Raw genomic sequence first — 15,802 nt, forward strand, 5'->3', positions numbered from 1 at the left:
AACGGCAGGACAGCTTTTTATAGGATTTATTTTGAATCAGGGCATGTGTATGAGTGTTGGCAGGGTAGACTCAGCTCAGGATGCTTCCTCTCATGTGTCCACTGTCACTCAGGCCGTGCTCTATGAGTTTAATGTCCTCCAAGTCATCTTTGATGACACTGATCAAATGACTCAACCCGTCCTGCTGCTGCTTTAAGTGCTGAGAGGGACAGACAAGAAAGAAATGTTACCATTTATAACCAACAGGAAAAATAAAACACTTTTGCTTTACTTGGGAACTGTGCTTTCAGAGGTCTGGATTCCACAGTTACAGGGCAAAGACGTTAAAACAAGATGCATTTTGTAAACTCCAGACTCACTTGTTTGATTTCCCTGAGGAGGTCTGCATCAACACTGTATCGCTCTTCTGATCTCACAGCTCCAAAGTGATTCTGCATCCTGATCTGAGACATTAATTAATTCAACCGACCCTGGAAGAGAAAACAACACAAATACTGTAAAATCTCCACCAAAGACTTTGTCCCAAGCGTTGGATTGACAAGCCAAAAATACAACTTGATGGAAATGAAGCTTAAAAGGCAACATGTGTTGTTTATCCCAAGGATGGCCAACAACTCATGACCGCTAATGGTGTCACATTATGCGTTGGCAAAGGCAGTAAAGAGTAATAATGCTTGCTAGCAAACATGGATGTTAACAATGCAGGTTTCAAACTTAAAACAAAAAAACCCTGCATTTTGGGGAGCAACATTGAATGTAACCACTTTAGTTCGTTGAAACCTTCACAGGACACCTTAAATAATAAATACAAATAAATAATTGCAATGTAACCAGATAGCGAAAATAATACCAATAAAAACTGTTTTATTTCCTGAATAACTTATAAGTTATCTACCAACTTACAGGATATTGAATTAATTGTTGAAAACCAATTTGTTTTGGTAATATATCATTTTCAAACAGAGTAAACCCTTGTTATCCTGATTTACATTCTAATAAGAGCTCGATGGATGGAAAAATGTCCACGGTCAGCATGCATGTATAACTTGTTTGGTTTAGGCCAGGGGCGGTTCTAGGGGGGCGGGGGCAACAGGGGCCATTGCCCCCGTAACACCGACCAGGGACCCCCGTGGCACCGCTCCAAAAAAAAGGTTACAATATTACAATTTATTGGAACTAAATCAAATCAGAGACCCGGATGTACAATGGAGATTAAACTGTTCATTACCTCATATAAAAGCAAATACTGTTTATGTTTTTTAATTAAATTATCACTTAAAGTTACTAAAACAAATACTCTAAATGAAAAAAACCACTGAAACAAAGGACTGTAACTTAAATGTACTAAAACAAATACCTTTACAAAAACAAATACCAATTACTGTATTTTATGTTTATTTTACACAATAACTTTATACTGTCTTTGTAACCCGCTTTTATTGTGCCCCTCTCATGAAATAACTGGCCCCAGCCTGACCCCCCTAGTCAAATTGGTCTAGAAGCGGCACTGGTTTAGGCACCCTTACCTTGAACTGCGTGGGCGCATTCAGCTCAGACTGAATGGTATCCAGTTGAACTCTGAGATGCTCCTCGTCCACTTGGATAGCATAGCCACTTTTTCTCTGGATCTCCTGTTTGATCAGCACCTGGCAGGAAAACAGGGATGGGAGGGAGGAGTGATCAATATCAAAGAAAATATTGGGCACACAGACAGTGCCTGGGCATTCAAACTCTAAGTGGGGACATGTCTTTTATCATAGACCTTGTCAATAACCAACAAAATGTGGCTGAACAAAGAGAGCAGCTACCTGCAGCACCCTGTGAGAGAGATCCATCAGCTTCCTCTTGTACTGCGCAATCTTGGCCACTGTTGTCGCCTGGTTCTTCTGCAGTTCACTAATGTCACCGGAAATAATCTGTAGTCCATGTGTGGGTGTTTTTGTGGAGAGTATTTGTGTGGGAAAAAGGAAGGGAGGTAAATTATTAACATTTTTGACATTTCTCTACCGATAACATTTTTAATAGAAAACAATTTAGCTCAACAACAAACTATGTTCAGTTTTTCAACTCAGTCCTACACACAGTTTCCCTCAACAAATAGTGAGTGGCTTGTTAATAAAAGGTCCTTTCATGCAAGAAATGGAGCCCGAAGTTCTCCAAAATAGGGAAAAAGACACAAAAAGAGCTTCGCATTGATACACAAAAGTAAACACTTGTGGCTGTATTTATAATATTTATTTTGGCTATAAACAACCTGTTGGCAGCATTTATTGGACATCTGTGTACTCTGTCCTTGACACCACAAACTCTGGTTCAAAATACCTTTGTTGATTATCAGAAGGCACTGTGCCCATGTCCAGCGAGTCTTTCTTTGACATTTGGAGAGCTAAAACAGACAGCAGTGTTTTCACTTACATCCACTCTGGTCTGGTGCTGTTTGGTCATCTGCTCCTGGAACTGCAGCCTGCGAAGGAGCTCCTTGAAACCCACCATGGGCACTGGTATTAGTCTGGACATATTTTTGTATTAAATTAAATGAAAACATGCATTTGTACATAATGTTACTTAATGTCTTTTTTTTAGCAGAAAAGCAACAGGCAGAAAAGCAACAGGCAGAAAAGCAACAGGCAGAAAAGCAACAGGCAGAAAAGCAACAGGCAGAAAAGCGGTGCATAATGGACAATGTTCAAGCATGTCAGAGCCATCTATTATTATTTTGTTGAAATAATGAGTGACATGTGGAAACACTTTTAAATCTCTTGAGAAAAAAGGGCTGTTTAATTGAACTTTAATTCAATATATATAGGAAGTCTAGGCAGCGGCTGCAAACACCCAAATCTGAAAAAATGTATAACACTAACCTCATAAAATATGAAGCTCTGATTTGGTTGTGTGAAGCTTCTTTTAAATGAAAATGTGCATCCAATTAGGATAAACGCGTAAAACGAGTAGCTCTTTATTGCATAGGTGGTGCAGGGAGTTAAGAAAATAATTGATTAAGAGCAGGAGAAAAAAGATTCAAACAGGACGCGCTGGAGAGGGGGCGGGGCTTATAACCATGTAAATACTGTGGTGGGAACCAACTACGACAAAATGAACCTATTTTATTGTGATTTAATTGTAATACACGCTTCAAAATGATGCCGAAGTAACTAAATACTGATAACGGTTAGTAAAAACCAAGCTGTCTAGTCAGGATTCACAGTATTGCACTTCATTTATTGTCTTGGTTGATTCTGTTGGCTTATATTTGATCAATAAAGGTATTTATATTGTTTTTCCCTTTTGAAACAGATGTTCAGTTATGCTAAAGTCTTTGATTGCACTTCAAGTCTAAAGCTTACATTTTAATTGTTTGGCACTGACTTTTCCTCATTGATGTTTTATGTTTTACTTAGTTATGTTTTACTCTCCTTTTCATGTGTATTGATGTAACATCACTGCTAGTGCTACCTAAAACAGAAAGTGAATTTTTATACTGAGAAACTGTGCCTTGAATATTTTATTTTATTTAGCAAGAGAGTGCACTTTACTTGGCGAACAAACCAGTGTTAACGTTTGTTGTAGGGTGTAGGCCTACCTACTTGAACACTGAGGAAGCCATATCAAAATTCCTGTTGAATTGTTCATTCAGGGATTCATTGCAGAATTAAAACCAGTTTGAAATGGTATTTTGGTCTGTTACTCCTTTTTATTTGAGTTTTTGTTACCTTGGTTGTACTGTTAAGTAACTTGAAAAATAACCATAATAACTGACATGAAAAAATATCGTGATAAATATCGTCTATCGTGATACTGCTTGAAAAATATTGTGATATTATATTTTTCAATATCGCCCACCGCTCAAGTTGGAATGGGGCTTAAGAGAATTATATACAATCTTAGCTCTGATTTAGCTAGCATTTAAGCAGTTGGTACAGTAAGTGTTAACCAGGAAGGTCAAATGCAAGTATGTTGGTTGAATTTAAGGCCCCGGCCACACGAGGACGATAACGGTCGTTTCCGTTACCGTTCTATGTCATATAGACCATTCGGCCACACTAGGACAGAGGTTTTAGCCAACTATAGACCTATTTCTAATCTTCCGTTCCTCTCAAAAATTCTTGAGAAAGCGGTCGCAAAACAGTTGTGTGATTACTTAAAAAACAATGATTTATTTGAAGCTTTTCAGTCTGGCTTTAGAACACATCATAGCACAGAGACAGCTCTGGTTAAAGTCACAAATGACATTCTAATAGCCTCTGACAAGGGACGTGTCTCTATTCTTGTTTTGCTCGATCTCAGTGCTGCATTTGATACTATCGACCATGATATCTTATTGCAAAGACTAGAGCACTTAGTTGGCATACAGGGAACTGCTTTAGACTGGTTTAGGTCCTATCTATCTGAACGCTCTCAGTTTGTACGTGTCAATGATGAATCTTCCACGCAAACCAAAGTTAGCCATGGAGTGCCACAGGGCTCAGTGCTCGGACCTATTTTGTTCACATTATATATGCTTCCGTTAGGCAATATTATAAGGAATCATTCTGTAAACTTTCATTGTTATGCGGATGATACTCAACTATATTTATCAATCAAGCCTGATGAAATTAATCAACTAAATAAAATTCAAGACTGCCTTAAGGACTTAAAAACGTGGATGACCTTAAACTTTTTGATGTTAAACACGACCAAAACTGAAGTTATTGTACTTGGCCCGAAGAATCTACGAAACAAATTATCTAAGGATATACTAACTATGGATGGCATTAATTTGGCCTCCAGTGAGACTGTAAGGAATCTTGGTGTTATATTTGATCAGGATTTATCCTTTAACGCCCACATAAAATCAATCTCAAGGACCGCCTACTTCCATCTACGTAACATTGCAAAAATCAGGCATATCTTGCCTCAAAACGATGCAGAGAAACTAGTCCATGCATTTGTTACTTCAAGGCTGGATTATTGTAACTCTTTATTATCAGGGTGTACCAAGAAGTCAGTCAAGTCGCTTCAGCTGATTCAAAATGCTGCGGCTCGTGTACTAACCAGAGTTAGGAAAAGGGACCACATTACTCCTGTTCTGGCTGCCTTACACTGGCTCCCTATAGAACACAGGATATAATTTAAAATTCTTCTTCTCGCCTACAAAGCCCTTAATGGGCAGGCGCCATCTTACCTTAAAGAACTCATTATACCCTACTGTCCTACTAGGGCATTGCGTTCCAAGAATGCAGGGTTGTTGGTTGTTCCTAGAGTCTCTAAAAGTACAATGGGAGCCAGAGCCTTTTCTTATCAAGCTCCACATTTGTGGAATCAGCTTCCAGTTTGTGTTCGGGCGGCAGACACCCTATCCGTTTTTAAGAGTGCGCTTAAGACCTTCCTTTTTGATAAAGCTTATAGTTAGGGCTGATTAGATCCAGCCCCTAGTTTTGCTGATATAGGCTTAGTTTGTCGGGGGACATCTTACTTCTTCCTTCTCTCTGTCTATACCTGTGTACTCTCATGTTCCGATTAACCCAGCTTCCCCAAATGTCTTTCTTTTTTGTGTCTATATACGCCGGGATCCGGAGTCATGGATGATCCTGCGCTCCTCTGTCCTGGATCGCGAGCCCTGGATCTTGAGTCGTGGCTGTGGTCCTGGATCATAGGTCCTGGATGGATATCCTCGTGGATTCATCTTCCTATTATACACACATGCATTTCCAAACATTTGGACTACCTATGTTGCAAATGTATTATCTTTTCAATTTACACACGGCATCTATTGCACGTCTGTCCGTCCTGGGAGAGGGATCCCTCCTCTGTTGCTCTCCCTGAGGTTTCTCCCATTTTTCCCTTTAAACTGTGGGTTTTCTCCGGAAGTTTTTCCTTGTACGATGTGAGGGTCTAAGGATAGAGGGTGTCGTATTGTCATACTGATATTTTGTACAAACTGTAAAGTCCACTGAGACAAATGTAACATTTGTGATATTGGGCTATATAAATAAACATTGATTGATTGATTGATAGGACGACAGAATACGGCACTAAACGACTACGGTAACGATAACGGGTCCCAAGGTGGATAGACCGGCATACGCAACGCTCTGGGGGGTCCAACGGCTCCGTGTGTACACCCTATACCATCATTTTCTGATAATGATGAGGCAATAGCCCCGCCTCTCCCCACCTCTGCTGCTCACCCCCGCATCAAAGTAAACTGCACACTGATTTCAGATTATTTATCTTTCTCTCGATATGGACATAAACGCGAGTGAAGTATAATCTGACAGGACGGAGACACGCAGCTCTGCTCACCTGCAGCTCCTCCCGCTGTGATGCAGCGGTGAACGGAGCAAAACACACACTTCAAGTCAGATCATCACCCTAAGCTATTTTAATTTCCTCTCAAACTACCTAAACTAGTTATAAATATGTTTATTTTTACTGTCGGCCGGGTCACTGACTGGATCAGCTGCTGCATGAGACAGACACTGACACTGTCCGAAGAGAGGGAGGAAAAAGAGAGGCTCCGTGTATTTTATTATTACATTATATAGAGTCGTTATTCATTTGTTTTAAAGCTCAATAAATAACAAAGAAGACCTTTGACCGGCACTTTTATAATTTTGTCCGGAAGATTTCAACTTTAATACACGTTGACTGGCGAAAAACTCTGCCCGGTTCCCTCGGCCCCCACCGCGGAGAATAAACAGAAGGGCAACAATTACAACTTTGCTGCTTTTGTGGAGGAAGTTACAGCGCCACGTACAGGCTCGGCATATGTACTGCAGCTTCTCCAGCGGTTGGAGCTAAACGGAGCTGTCTCGTGTGGACAGAAACTTTCCGGTGTCTATTGCGTGTGGACGGAAGCCTTTTTTGCGATTGCGATTGCGTATGCGTTTTACCGTTATCGTCCTCGTGTGGCCGGGGCCTAAAATGCAGTAACTAGAGAATATTGAGGATCTACTCCCCATCATCACATTGTTCATAAACCCCCTTTGTTCACTTACTTGTCTGGCTCAGGGTTGTCCACCTTAGCCTGCTCCCAAATGATGGGGTCCACTCCTAGTGAGAGGAGACAACATCCTCATAAGTAAATAACTTCTAATCACCAACAAACTAATTAAAATCATCAAGATGATGACACAACTATGCATTTACCTGCAGGTGCATTCTGCAGCAGCTGTTTGAGCTGAGCTGGAGACAGCTCTGTGCGCGTCCCAGACATGGCCACTCCGATCGATGCGAGCTGGGCCTTGATGTTGCCCTGCTCCAGATAACTGAAGAGTGTGGTGGCAGGGATCCGCTTGGAGGTGCCATTAGGAGAACGCTCCACCACGTAAATGATCACCTCAGTCCTAGGGCAAAGGACACACAAACATTTAAATTACATTTTTTAGATTTATAGAATTTATTACACCTAAAATTCTTGCTTTGGTTTAGGACAAAAACACATTTCTGATCCTTTGCTACATTATGAACCATCCAGAACGGTCTGCTTTCTGTTCGCAGAGTCAAAACTAAACATGTACAATCAGCGTTTTTTTTTACACTCCATCTATTGGGAATAAAATACCAGAAAACTTCACGTCTGCTGCAACTCTCAATTCTTTAAATCAAGGCAGAAGACGTGTTTGTTTGCTAAAGTGTTGCTTATTTGTAAGCACTTTAAATCGCTTTGTCGTTGAAATGTTGAACATAAATACAATTACATTTCCTTGTCTTCCAAGTGTGTAATAGTACTGAATGACATATTATAGTTACTTACTGGTCATTGGGCAGGGCTTTGACACCATCCACATTGACAGTGAGAGACTGGTTGCTTCCCAGGACTTTGTGAAGAGTCTCCACCAGCTGCTGCTGCTGCGCTCGCACATCAGCTTCCTTTTTATTGAGAAGTAAGGCCACTAAACCGTCCTCATCCTTACTCACTGGGACACAGCTATAGCCCACCGCCTAGGAAACAAATCACAGAAATACCATTTGATGAAGTTCAAAAGAACCTAAAGTACACTTTTATGAACTATCGGTCATTACCTTGAACCTGCAGAATGGGTTCTCCTGCGTGAAGTCGACAGGTTGGTTGTTGTTGCTGTAGTAGCCCTTCCCAGTTCCCCAGTAAGCCTGCAACTGGTTCCATTTGGCTAAGATGGTGTCACGTTCGTCTCCTAACAAGGTGGGGGCTGACAGAGCAGTGACCTGCTGATACAGCTGGGTGGTCTGAGCCTGAGCCTGCTGCTGGGCCTGCTGCTGGGCCGGCTGACCGAACAAGCCTCCTGGTAGGGGGCAGGTGAGGTCAAATATCACGTCAGATTGTGTAGTCCTTTACATTTCCTGAAACATCTTTATGGTCTTATATTAACAGGGCAATACTACAAAAGTCCCCAAAAATGTCACAACTTAATAAACAGTATTTTCTGTGTGCTTCAACTGCACATTTGTATTGATGACGATAATAATGCTGATTTCTGTAAACATGTGATTGTTGTCGCCCTCTGCAGGGATAAGAGGTAAACCGTTTGTAGAGTTGTAATTGAAGTCTGTGTGTGTGACCCTGCTGAGAAAATAATTATAGGTTGGATTTTGAAATGGTTTGAATTCCCCGTTTCTTTTGCTGCTCAAACGTACTTCAATGTGATTATCGTCAGTGACGAGCCGACTATTAAATGTGCTTTTCATTTCATTTTCATGATAATACTGCCTAAGAAACTGATAATTAACTAACCGAGAAGCAATTTCAGATATAAGCTTGAATTTTCTGTATTGACAACGGCTGTCCTTGAGATCCAGGTCTTACCTGTCTGCTGCTGAGTGGGCTGGATATTAAAACCTCCAAACCCTCCCAGGGTTGTTGTTCCTAATCCAGTTTCAAATCCTGTTGCCCCAGCAGGAGCCGCGGTACCAATCCCAGAGGAGAACCCAAAACCTTTGTTCTGTGTGTTACCAAACAGGCCTCCTAAAACAGAACAAAGTATCAACAGTGAGAACAAATATCCTATGTTTTTTGTTACTGGAAATTTGTTTTTTTAAACGCTGTATGCACGCAACTTGTATTTCCTTGACATAAACATACACAAAGAAAAGCAATAAGAGTTACACTGCTGACCTGTGGTGTTGGCAGGAGTACTAAAGCTAAAAGTGGATCCTGGTGCAGGTGCAGTTGCTGCAGCTGCCCCAAAGCCACCAAACGTACCTGAAATGTTAAGCAAATCATGCCAAGTGAGATGGAGGAGGTGATACAAAAAGGGTTGAAAGATAGATAAATGGAGTAAATAAAAAATAATGAAATAGCTGACTGACATATAGGGAGCTTAAAGTCATGACAGAGCTTTGAAGATTAACAGAAAGGGACACTGATTTTTTTTCCCCATTTAGCATTGCTTATCTTTTTGTACAGAGAAGGTGAAAATGTACTAGATTTGCAAAGAAATCAAAAGGAGAGTGCATGATACAACATTTTGTCTCCTCATGCAAATGGAAACTACGATGCATGACACTTTGAGACAAAGCCACAAGTGAGATGAAAAATCACTGCACCACACAGATGTGAAAATGGATGAAAATGTGTTTACAGACAGACTGTACTGATTCATTAAATCACAAAGGTCATCTACCTGTGCTAGCCAGGCTATTACCAAAATTGAAAACAGTGCCAGTGGTGGTTGCTGTACCAAAGCACCCCACATTAACGCTGACTGCTGCTGGGTTGGCATTTAAACCAAACCCCCCAAAACTAAACCCACCAGCCGTGGTGTTTCCAGCTCCCAGCCCCCCAAATCCTGCAGCCAGCGGAGGCAGGCAGCGAGAAAGAGAGAATGACATGAAGGAGTTAAAAGGACAAAAGGTCAGGCCTCGTATGGGACTACATATATTGTAAACACAGTCTTCAGGTATCTTAAAACCATGGCTTTGTTTATAACACCTGTATCTTACCAGTGTTGGTGGAGCCAAAACTGAATCCTGTGGCTGGTGCAGCAGCAGCGGTGGGGGCTGCCCCAAAACCAGGAGCTGTAAGAGCTAAAAGAAAAAAGCAGACACAAGAACGGCAGTGAGTTAAACTGGCAGACAGAGGTTTGGATATAACCAGGGCTGTGTGATAACTACCAATAGTTATCACAAGAAGAGATCATTTTCTCTGTTTTCATATCGATGTTGTTTGATCATAATGATTCCAAATCCACATGTTGCTAAACGACATGCCACGATTACGGAGTGATTTTTTATAGAAAGATGGAAAGGACTAAAAGGGAGTTTAAATTAAATAATGTACTGCATTTCATTTTGAGATACATAAATTGGATGTAATTAAATATTTCCTTATGTATTTTAGACTGGCAATGTGTACCTACCTATGTAAGGTGAACTTATAAATAACCCATGTTTATTTTACATTTTGATATGCTTGTTATTTGCATTGGTTACTGTTTTTATTATATGTTATAATTTGTTTTCAATTATTATTTACTTTCATGTTTGAAGAATACAACTTTATATATTGTAACCCTTTGTAAAGGAAGCTGTTTCACTATATCAAATTACTTTTGGAAATAAAAGACAACTAATTAAAGAATATATTAAAAAGATAACAGTAATAATGTAATACTAATAACATCATTAAATCCAATACAAACTATGTTTATAATTGAGTTCTTAGTGGATATTTGTGTAATGCTGGAGTACATTATGTTGAGGTAATTCTACTATTCTGCCCCTCAGATGTAAATGCCATAGATGTGAAGGTAAACTTCTGTTGTTGCAATGTTGAGGTAGAATGAAGGAGTCTGGAACCGTTGTTAGCCAAGAGCACTGAAGAGTTTTATTGATCACAGTACAGACAATAACGGCCGGGGAGATCATCTAAGTTTCACACATGCCCAGTGCTCCACCAGCGATCTCTCTGAACCAAAAGACACAAAACATCTAACCAACACGAGGAGAGGCGGGCTTCCAGAAAGCCCGCGTATAATCAATTAGCCGATGCAAGACAATGATCTGCTTGTCTCAAAGAGATGCTGCCAGGTCAACCCTCGGACATAGGAGACGCGTTTGACCTGTGACCTCAACCTACAGAGAAGTCTCTGACTGACTACAAGCAGATGTTTGCAGTATCACAGACTCTAAGGAACCATAAAAGACTCTATAAACAGATCAGATGAAAATATTCTCTTACAGATTCACTCTTTTTATCAATCTATTGATAACCAATTAACATTAGTCTAAGAATATTTCAGTCAATACTTAAAATCAATAGGCGTCCTCAGAGTTGGGTGGGCTCAGATACATTCATTACATTAAAAATAGAACAAGATTGAAAAGCACTTCAATCACCATGATTGAACACAGTCAATCATAATAAAAATCATCTCTCTTCAGTGCTTGGCATTTTTGTCAAAAGGTACAATAATAAACACATGGGGTACAAAATATTATAGCAAAATATATGTTTAAAAAATAAGATCTTTTATCATTTATCACTCAGTTAATCTCATTCATCAAACACAGATTCTAAATCAGCTTACATCTTAAAGATTTACTTTAAGGCAATTACTTATTAAAAAACACAATTAGGATTATAAGAAATCAATTGAGGTATAATTTAGGATTATGAGAAATCCAATTGAGGTATAAATCAGAATCATGAGAGATCCAGCTAAGGTTCCTAGTTTAAGGTATAAATTCGCAGTGATGAATCGATCAATCTGTAAACTGTAAAGTTACAGTGTCCTCAATCTTTAACATTACTTTACGTTTACTTCATTACGCTTTATTCAAGAGTAAGGCACTTAGTAATACATTTATTTCATTCAAATACACTTGTTCAAAATCTGAAAAGGAAAATCAGACATTTTATTTGTATCACAACCTGCAAAGGAAAAATCAGACATTTGTCCTTTAATCCAGTGTATCAACTGTAATCATTTATCAAAACATCTGTTCTTTATTCAGAATATCAACTTTAAAACAACATCTCAATCGCTGAATGGAGGTACCCACGGGTCGGAGATCACGATGGAGACCCAGGGGTCCGGAAGCTCGGCATTGTACATTAATATTGTGTCCTGTACAGTCGAATGTCCAACTAGCCTTTGTGGGGCCTGGAGGGCAGTCTTGGCAACCCTTCGTATGGCTAATTTAACTACAGTGATCAAACAGATCACTAGGATTAGCACAACCAAGATAAACACTGAAACAGTAACAACAAATTTAACCAGCCCCGCTCCCCAAGATCCAAAAGTTCCACTTAATTCCCCAAATGTAAACCCATGAGTTTCATGCAATTCTTTTATTCCCCTGGCAGTATCATGAGCCATGTCCATAACTTCAGGTGTGGCATCAGATATGAAAGAACAGCACTCACTTCCTATCACCTTGCATGTTCCTCCTTGGGCAGCTAAGAGGAGGTCAAGCGCCATACGATTCTGTAGTGCTACTGTCCTAACTTCCTGCAATTCTTTGTGTTCATCTAACATCGCTGTGTTGGATACATTTAAATGATGTTCTACCACTTTAGACAATGAGACAATTTCCTGCTGAGTAACATAAATACCGTACCAAGGCAAGAATAGGCTAGCTATCTGTTGTCCTTGTGTAATTGACCTGCTGTTCCTGTGTAGAGAGGGAAGTATTGCTGCAATCTCAGTAGCCTCTACTTTACGGATTAAAGGGATTAGGTAGGCTAGATAACAGGTACCATAAAAAACATCATATGGCACACAGCCGTACGCGCGATCCCCACAAACTAAGTAAACTCTCTGTGGGAGGGGAATTCTGGCTATATGTACTCTCACTATGGCATTACAGTCGCTGTGTCCCACATCAGGAGAGGTGTGAGATCCTACTGCATTCTGGAAACAGATGGACACATTCTTCCATTCATGTACAACAATTGGGGGAACATATACTGAGCAGTCACGTGTAGGGGGCTTGCCTAAGGGTATTGGCTGCGTACAGTCATGTATTTTAACCTCAACGGAGTCCACTGTCCTAGAGCCGAACCAGGGCACCACTGTTACCAACGCTTCCACTAACAAAGCGGGTGTGTGTGGTTGCATTGTACATGTTGGACTTGTAAAGTTAGCTGAACAATTAGTCTGAGCTAGAGCTAACTGGAATCTATATTCAAAAGCTAGGTTAACGTATTTCTTCATATATATTAATTTTAAAAACATCAAACGTTTGAAACCGTCAGGCAGGTAATCTTTATTTACTGTATCAACAATGAGAGAGACTAAGCCCTTGTACTGTAAAGGTTTTTCAGAGTCTATTGGGTAGGAAGGAGTGTAACAATCCCCAGCCTCATCGCTAATTCTAGATGCTATGTCATTCCAGTTTACTAAACCGTAATCAGCTTTTGTGAAAGGAATTGGGCTAAACATAGGAGAATGCATTGATTCTGGCATATTTTGGCACAACCAACAGTTGCTAACATTACGTTCATGTGCATAGTCTAACATTAAACTTACTGCAGAATTAGTTTTAGTTTGTTTATAAGGAGTAATTAAGGCCTTTTTTGAAGAATCTACCTCGCCTCCTGATTGTTTAAGTGGAGTAGATGGAACATTTGTTTTGCTATTTGGTCCAGTAACTGTGCATGCAGTATCACCTAGATTGGGAATGCGGTAATCTGGCTTCCGCACTGTACATTTTACCTCCTTCCTTATCAGTGCCTCGAACTGTTCTATCGTGCTACACCACAGTTCTGGGGGCATTTCTTCGATGGTTGTTAAGAACCATCCTTACCCCCTCTGGTGCGACCCTGAACCAAGAGTACTGGTTTTCTGGATATAACTCCCATGTTGAGTAAACTGAGAACACAGGAAACACAATAATACAGTTAGATGAGTCACATATTGAACTTGGGCAGTTAACGGCAATAGTCTCTGACTTATGATCAGGGAGGGAGACAATCCTCCTTATTCTCCCTCCTTTTCTCTCTCTTTGTGTCTCTTGCACCATACTGAGTGTCTGTGTGGTGTTTGGATACAACCTGTCCTTGTCGCTAGGCACTCCTTTGCCCGTTGGTGTTGTTTTGCCCTCAGGGTCTGGACCCTGAGTGGTCAAGTCGTCTGCGCTCTTAGATAAGAGTACCTTATTTTCTCCCTCAGATGGGCGAGGTCCCTCGCCACCTGTCGTTGGGATTGTCACAGCTTCATCTAGCAGGGCGTTCTTGGCCAGGTACAGTAAACCCAGAATGACGATGATGGTGACTGCCTTCACACGCCAGCATCCGGTAGAGGAGAGAGACGACATCTTGAAGCGTGAATCCACTCCGCTCTACCTTGTACTCTCAGGGCTGTTCTGGTCACTATTAATACCTGGAAAGGACCTTTCCACCTGGGAGACAAAGAATCTTTTTCAAGCGATTTGATTAGTACATTATCACCAATCTGAAAAGGGTGGGTGGGCTCCTCACCAGGCTGGGGGAGCCTGTCAGCCACCTGCCTGTGAAACTTTCTCAACATGTCAGTTAGATATTTGACATAGTTAGTCATGTAATCCTCTGTCCACAAAAGAGTGAGTCTGTGGGGCATTACTGGAGGACTAGATCCTGTGAACATTGGCCTTCCCATCAATACTTCGTGTGGGCTAAGCCCTGTCGTTGCATTTGGTGAGTTTCTGATTGAGCACAGAACTAGCGGCAGCGCGTCTACCCATTTTAGTCCTGTGGTCAACATTGTTTTAGTGAGTTTTTCCTTTATAGTCAAGTTCATTCTCTCAACCTGGCCTGAGCTCTGTGGATGATAGGGAACATGCAATTGCCATTTGAACCCTAACACTGTAGCTAGACTCTGGGTTATCTTAGAAATGAATGCTGGACCTCTGTCACTGTTAATCCCTGCTGGAACACCAAATCTAGGGACAACATCTTTGAGAAGACACTTTACAACTGTTCTGGCATCTTCTTTTCTGGTAGGGTAGGCCTCTACCCATTTGGAGAACTGGCACACTATTACCAAAAGATATTTGAATCCTTGGCATGGTGGCATGTGCGAAAAGTCAATTTGCATATTTACAAAGGGCCCCGAGGGGGGCGGTAAATGTTCATGCTGAACTGGACCTTTTCTTCTTCTTGTCTGCTGGCATATCATGCATCTATCTACAAGGGTCTGTATAGCTAGTGTAATGCCTGGAGCAAACCATTGTGACTTTATAATCCCATTCATCCCTCCTTTTCCTACATGTGATTTGCCATGTGCAACATGTGCCAAAACATGGAGGAATGAACGGGGACAGACCATCCGGCCGTCTGGGTGGAGCCACAAGCTGGACTCAGCGTCAAGTGTACAACCTCGTCTCAGCCATAAATCTTTCTCCCTAACATCAGCGCGGGCTTGCATGTCCGCTACATCATTAAAGGAAGGCAAACAAATGGTTTCTGCGGGTTGTGTCGAGGGGCATTGGAGCACCATAGAAGAGGAGGAAACTGCTGCTTGTTTAGCCGCGGTGTCGGCTAACGCATTTCCACGCGAAATAGGATCATTAGAATTTGTGTGAGCAGCACATTTAACTACTGCTAGCTGTGCAGGGAGCAGGATAGCGTCTAATAGCTCAGCTACTAACGCATGATGTTGAATAGGCTTACCAGCCGATGTTAAGAAACCGCGCATTTTCCACAAGACACCAAAATCATGGCACACACCAAATGCATACCTGGAGTCTGTGAAAATGGTTGCAACTCTACCTTCAGCCAAAATACACGCCCTGAGCAGAGCATACAACTCTGCAGCCTGAGCTGACGTGCCATTTGGCAAGGCCCGGCTTTCTAAAACTTCCCAGTCATTCACAACAGCATAGCCTGCTAAGTGTACTGTGTCAGACGGCCTGCTCGCAGACC

At 41.1% G+C, this 15,802-nt stretch overlaps 2 protein-coding genes across 4 annotated transcripts in view; both read right to left on the minus strand.

Annotated features, from left to right (window-relative positions):
• Positions 1–15,802, minus strand: part of LOC117551286 (nuclear pore complex protein Nup54-like) — a 27,091-nt gene continuing 11,289 nt past the window's right edge. Inside the window, exons 2-15 of the mRNA XM_034224097.1 lie at positions 13,708–13,772; positions 9,901–9,984; positions 9,711–9,746; positions 9,074–9,160; positions 8,765–8,923; positions 8,005–8,243; positions 7,736–7,923; positions 7,129–7,325; positions 6,978–7,032; positions 2,416–2,509; positions 1,809–1,916; positions 1,527–1,646; positions 360–470; positions 1–199 (exon numbers count right to left, since the gene is read on the minus strand). Of these exons, the coding sequence (XP_034079988.1) occupies positions 456–470; positions 1,527–1,646; positions 1,809–1,916; positions 2,416–2,509; positions 6,978–7,032; positions 7,129–7,325; positions 7,736–7,923; positions 8,005–8,243; positions 8,765–8,923; positions 9,074–9,160; positions 9,711–9,746; positions 9,901–9,984; positions 13,708–13,772 (1,447 nt within the window). The 3' untranslated portion in view covers positions 1–199; positions 360–455. The remainder of the gene's footprint in view (positions 200–359; positions 471–1,526; positions 1,647–1,808; positions 1,917–2,415; positions 2,510–6,977; positions 7,033–7,128; positions 7,326–7,735; positions 7,924–8,004; positions 8,244–8,764; positions 8,924–9,073; positions 9,161–9,710; positions 9,747–9,900; positions 9,985–13,707; positions 13,773–15,802) is intronic.
• The window catches only part of LOC117551256 (AF4/FMR2 family member 1-like), a 23,691-nt gene continuing 22,088 nt past the window's right edge, over positions 14,200–15,802 (minus strand). Inside the window, exon 9 of one of the 3 annotated variants that reach the window (XM_034224053.1) lies at positions 14,200–14,301. The gene's annotated coding sequence lies outside the window, so the exon portion shown is untranslated. Of the gene's footprint in view, positions 14,318–15,802 lie in introns of all 3 variants that reach the window. The other 2 variants (XM_034224056.1, XM_034224055.1) reach the window with 2 other exon arrangements.

The sequence above is a fragment of the Gymnodraco acuticeps genome, unplaced genomic scaffold (genome assembly GCF_902827175.1).
Source record: "Gymnodraco acuticeps unplaced genomic scaffold, fGymAcu1.1, whole genome shotgun sequence".
Lineage (NCBI taxonomy): Eukaryota > Metazoa > Chordata > Actinopteri > Perciformes > Bathydraconidae > Gymnodraco > Gymnodraco acuticeps.